The 5,760-nt window shown below is 54.5% G+C and overlaps 1 protein-coding gene across 1 annotated transcript; it reads left to right on the forward strand.

The window, feature by feature from the left end:
* Positions 1-3,518: 3,518 nt before the first annotated feature.
* On the forward strand, positions 3,519-5,760 carry POLR1D (polymerase (RNA) I polypeptide D, 16kDa; the record flags this gene model as incomplete). Its single annotated transcript, XM_010074965.1, has 4 exons — positions 3,519-3,616; positions 5,060-5,136; positions 5,304-5,386; positions 5,713-5,760. Coding segments are annotated over 4 exons (306 nt in total), but the record flags the coding sequence as incomplete, so codon positions are not given.

Below are 5,760 nucleotides of genomic sequence, written 5' to 3' on the forward strand. Positions count from 1 at the left end.
TCCAATCTCTAACATTCTGTGATTCTGCCCCGCTGCTCTCAGCCCCTGGAGCCGCTGGGTTTGGCCTGGCACGGAGCTGCTCTGAGAACCGCAGAGGGGGGAAGGCTGGGGAGGTGAGCCGTGTTTCCTGGTAGAAATCCACCTTTTCATTACCTGTCACAAAGTGTCGGTGTCAGAGGTTGGCCCGTAGGGAACAGCAGCAGGTAAAGGTTAAGACAAACCTATTTTAAAACTATTTAGGACTAACCTTTTACTAAAAGAAGCCTGGCTTTTTAAAGCTGAATTGCTCAGCACTGCACAACGTCAGCCCTCGGTGGCTGTGCCTGTAGCTGTGGGTCCTGGCAGCGTGCCTCCTCTCCTCTCTTGCACCCGTTTCAGGGTGCTGAGCCCTGTGGCAGGGGTTCTGGACCCTCTCTCCCTCTCCAGACCCTCTCTCCCTCTCCAGTCCCCACTGCAGCGGCAGAAGGCACTAGGTGGCACTGCGCTTCACGCTGAGAGCGCTGCCGGCTGCCAGCTGGCAGTTAAACCAGCACAGGGTGGCAGGAAGAGCTGATCCGGGACCATCGGGTGCTCCATGCGCTTCTCGGTCTGTCTGTCTGTCTGTCAGTGGGAGACAAGGAGAGCTGAGCACCAGGACAGCCCGACAGGAGAAACAAGAGGGATCTGTAAGTTGCCTGTTTTTAAAGCTGCCTTTGGGGAAGGCTTAATACAGTGGTTTTCCGTAGTCTCTCAATCCACAGCCCCTAAACTTTTCCTAGTGGCACAACAGGCCCTGGAGTCTCTTAGTCTGGCCTCTGCTGGTTACCTTTTTCAGGCTCTGTGGAGCCATATTCTTCCCCCAAGTTGTGCAGGCCACAGGCTGAAAGTCACAGTTGCACCGGGAAGCCCAAGTCCTCATCCCAGAAGTCTGGTGTGATGAGTGGAATTGATCTTTGAGGCGCTGCGGGTACTAGAAGGCCCTTGGCAACAAACCAGCAGAGTCCTCCACGAGGAACGCAGCGCTGCACGGAGGACGGGAGGACGCGTGGAGAGCGGTACTGGCTCACAAAGACCAGCAAAGGACTGTATGTTCTGACATAAAATACGAGTTATGCATAAAGTGCAGTGGGTGCAGGAACAAGCGAGTTGTAAGACTGTTCCCCACCCGCTTCGGGTCTAGCTGACCCCGTCTGTCTCAGCGCTGTGCTAATGTATCCGCCACGGCACTACCTAGGCTCCAAATACAACATTAAATAATTCATCATCGTAAATCACAGCCCCTCTAAGCCCGAGAGCTTCTGGGTGATGTGAGATCACAGCTCTTAGGCTTGCGTGGGCAGTGAGGAGGAGGGCATCCGGTGCGTGGGTGGCCGAGTTGCGGGGCTGTATCCTGGCCTTGCCGGGAGAGCGTGCCCCGGATCACCTTGAGGGAGGCGCAGGCTTTTCCATCTCTGGTGTCTCTGAGGGACTCAGGTGAATTTGATCAGTCCCAAAGCTGCCTCCAGATCTCATCAGCTTTTCCTTCTGCCTCTACCATCATCCAAGAACAAGGACAACTTGGTAAAGAGACTAGCAAATCGGTGTGTAACCAAAGAAAAAAGCTCCAGATGAGCAGAATTCCTTACTCCAGGGTGTCAGGGCTTTTTTTACAAGTTGGCTTACAGGAGAACAAGTTTTCTGGTGATTAGTATTTTGATAGTTTTGATGAGACTCAGAAACACCCTGAGGAATCTCAGCCTTCAGCCCTGGAAGGAGTCTGAAGTTGGTGCAGCTCCCAGCACCGCACATTAAACTCCCAGTTATCCTCTTTTCAAATCACCTTTATGCAACACTTGTAACTCAGCTGTAAATATTTGCTCTCTGTCTGGAAAAGCATCTCTTTGCCCCCAGAGCTGCACCTGAGCTAAGGTATAATTCCCATCGTGTGACCAAACTGCAGGAGTGTCACTGTCCCACTGACAGAGCTGTCCCTGGCTCGTGGTGGGGGAGGTACTGGGGAATTGGGCACTGGGCACACTCCTAACCCTGGGACTGGGTGCAGGGAGCAAACTGGGGGCCAGGTGACCTGTCCGGGCACGTAGGTGCCTCCTGAGTTAGTCTGCTCTTGGTTCAGCCTGTAGTCTTTGGAACAAAACCAAGCTCTTGAGTGTGACTGGTGCTAATAATTTTAATAAATATTCCTTGCAAGGCCTCCCAGTGGGAGAGGCTGAGGCCAGTCAGTGGAGGAGGGTGCTGGGTCTAGAAAGCAGGAGAGCAGGCAGGGTGTCCGATCCATCCATTAGCTGCCTGAATGACCTGTGGGAAATCACTCACACATTTTTGTTCCACACCAAGGGGAGGTATTTTTGCTACTCGCTGCCTTATTTTAGTCACCAGCAAGACTGACTGCTTTGGTTGTGGATTGCGAGATGCTGGAAGGTGGGGGAGACCCTTTCCGTCCAGCATCCCCGTGTTGATGTGATGTTGGTGCATCACACCTACCCTTCTGTGACAGCAGGCGTGCAGCAAGCCTCCCCTTGAATTGTGCTGCAGGGCTGGGGGATCTCTTCCTCCACAGAAATCCCTCTGCCTTTCCCTTCTGAACTGCTGAGTCGACTCCCCATGGCAGCCGTACCTGCAAGAGGAGGAGCGGGACTGCAGGGATGGGCTTTACTACCGAGGGGAAACATGAGGGGTCATAAAACCCCTGGAGCGGTTGAGGATTCGGCCACAGGCAGGATGCAGAGACATCAGCGCTTGTCTTAGCCCGGCTCCACACTTAACCTTGGAACCTCTCCCTGCTGCAGAGAGAGGAAGCGGTTGGGGGCTGTCTGGGTTTGTCGGGCTCCACGGTGGCTACGCGGAGCCTGGGGAAAGGTCAGAGGCTCAGCAGCCCTCTGACAGCGGAACGATTAATTAGGTGACTTGTTGGGTTTGGAGGGGATCCCAGACCAGGCTTCTCAGGAAGCGTTAGCTGGTAGAGCTCTTTTCGGGGACCTGAGCCAAAAGCAGCAGGAGGGTTAGGGGCTGGCTGCTGGCATTGTGGGGGGCTCCCCAGCCTCAGCCTGAGCTTGTCAATTTGGGCTTACAGCTCCTTTTGTTTTCCAGCTAGGATAAGATCTCCCTGCTGACAGGCAGCGTTCCTCCCTGGGGATTTTTTGACTGTCCCTCTCATTCCTGTCTAGCCACGGGCTGGCGGAGGGACCGGGGATCACACCAGCCTGAACACTCACTCCCAGTTTCTTTCCACCGCGGGTCCTGAAGCCGCAGCTTTCTTTGGGCTCCTCTTCTCTCCTGTGAAGGGGAAGGATGCACTTTGATAACCAGGGAGAGGTTTCTCTGAGGTCTGTCATTTTGCAGCTTTCCCTCTGCTGCAAAGGTGCTCTTGGTCACGCTGCAGCACCCCAGACATGAGCCGCAGAGGTGGCCCAGCCAGACCTACAGAAACCCTCTTGGTTATTCTCGTAAAGCTGAGCACAACGGTTTGTTCTTCATCCTAGGGCTGGTGTTCATTGCCTCAGAGAGCCTTACAGCATCTCTTCTTTCCTCATTTATGGCAGATCCAGGCAGATGGGACAGACGGAAACTGTGTCACGTTTGTGTTGCACGATGAGGACCACACGCTGGGCAACTCCCTCCGATACATGGTCATGAAGAAGTAAGTGGAGCCTCTGTGGAGCCTGGCATGGCTGAGGGCACCTCTGCCCCCTACTCTGGCCTTCTCCTTGCTGATCTCTATCTCAGTTGTCACTGGAACAAGGCAAATGGTCAGAAACTACCTCTGCAGCTGCCTGTTAGAGTCTTTGTGCTAGACACGGTGCCAGACACTCCTTACCTACTACCTCTCATCAAAAGATTAACGTTTTCCTTGTGCTCCTGGTGTCAGGACCCTGAGAGCACTAATGGACCTGAGCACCCACACCTGGGGCCCCCACCCACACCCTGCCCATGGCCCCAGGAGCCCCATTTAAGCTCAGCTCAGGGCTTTTGGTCCCTCCTGAGCTGGGTTGTAGGGGTGTGGGTCTCCAGCTCAGCCTGTACTGGCCTGTGGACTCCATTCACCTGGGTGCTGACCCACGGACTGCCTTCCTGACCTGACATCAGCCCTTCCTCACCATTGTACACCCGCTTGGTGATCACTGGGTGGTGTCTGGCCCTCATCACCCTCATCTGACCTGACTCTGACCTGCAGATTGAATTCCTGGCCTGACCTCAGACACGAGAAAGACTTCTGAATGTCTTATTTGGCCCTGGGTAAAATGCTGCGCGACTCCCCGTAGGTACACATGGTCAGGCAGTATCTGTGTCTTCTTCTGGGACAAGTGCTGTCAGAAAAGAGGGCGGGAGCAGCCGGTAGTAAGGAAATTGATCAGCTCTCACGCTTGCATGGAGATGCAGGAATTGATGCTGGGAATTAATTATCCTCCTGCCCCCATCAAAATATACAAATAGGTTCACCCTGGTTGCCTGATTGTATCGAACTGGGCAGCACTGAGGGTTTGTGAAGATCTCCTGGTAAGCCTCAGAAGAATTACAGCAGGAAGTCCGATGCATCATCTCAGCTGACAGTTACATTGCAAATGCCGTGCGAGTTCCTCTGGTAAATCACCGTGACAAGAACAAGCAGCAGGCTTCTTGCTGTTCTTTCTGCTGAGTGCACAGATGTTCTGCCAACCACCTCAGCTTAGGAAGGCAGATGCCGAGCAGCCTGCAGCCCGTCTCGTGAATCCTTACAGGGCCTTAGACCCACCAGCCTCTTTGCCCAGCAGAACCGCGGCGGGTTTGTGTACGGTGAGGTCTCCCAGGGTCCCTATTTGAACACTGCAGGCTGCTGCTGGTGGTGCCAGGATGGTGCCTACGATCGTGCCAGCCATGTCCTTCCCTGGCAAAGCTCCAGCTGTAGCTCAGAGATGGATGGGAGAGTGTGAGTAGGGTTACACAGGTAGTTTCCCTTCAGCGTATCCCTGCCATAAGACCCTCGGTCATTTTAGAAACATCCTGTGCCCCAGCAGGCCTGGGGTGGCCTGAGCCTCTGCCTTTCCTGAGATTGCCTGTGCACTGGGCTGGGTTTCACTGCTCTCTTCTCTCTCCCCTCCTACAGCCCCGATGTGGAGTTCTGCGGCTACTGCATCACACACCCCTCTGAAAGCAAGATCAACTTCAGGATCCAGACCAGAGGTATGGGGGTGTGCATTTCTGCTGTGCCTTTTGTTGAATTTCATTCTTTTGTGGAGTTCCCCCTGCCCCCTTGGGCACGGTGGTAACAGCCGTGCTGCCTCAGAGCAGCGAGGGAGAGGGCTTTGGAAGCCAGCTCCCGTTTCACTGGTGTATCTTCTTCCCTGAAGGAGCCCTCCCTGCTGTTGAGCCGTTCCGGAAAGGGCTGAACGACCTGATGGGTGTTTGCCAACACGTGCTCAACACCTTTGAGGTGAGACTATTCCTGAGGAGCTCCGGGGCCTTTGCTGTGTCTTCATCTCAGAGGGGAGAGGAATGGGCTGAGACCTGTGTGGTGGCACTTTTGACTTGAAAAGCCTGATAGTTTTTTTTCGGACATTCTCCACCTGGCGTGCCTGGCTTCCTTCCCCTTGGAGGGACTTCTGAAAGTGCCTGGAGCTCTGTCGGGGCTTCTCAGGTCCCTCAGCCTTTCCCGGCACTGGACAGAGACATCACAGCACGCACCAGGGTGGTGGCACTGTGGTGTGTGAGTCGCCCAGATACATGCTGGTAACATCTGTCCTTTGCTCTTGTTTGCAGAGGAGCGTGAAGGAGTACAGGGCCCAGAGGGAGGAAGAGATGCAGTAG

The sequence above is a fragment of the Pterocles gutturalis genome, unplaced genomic scaffold (assembly GCF_000699245.1).
Source record: "Pterocles gutturalis isolate BGI_N339 unplaced genomic scaffold, ASM69924v1 scaffold1072, whole genome shotgun sequence".
NCBI lineage: Eukaryota > Metazoa > Chordata > Aves > Pterocliformes > Pteroclidae > Pterocles > Pterocles gutturalis.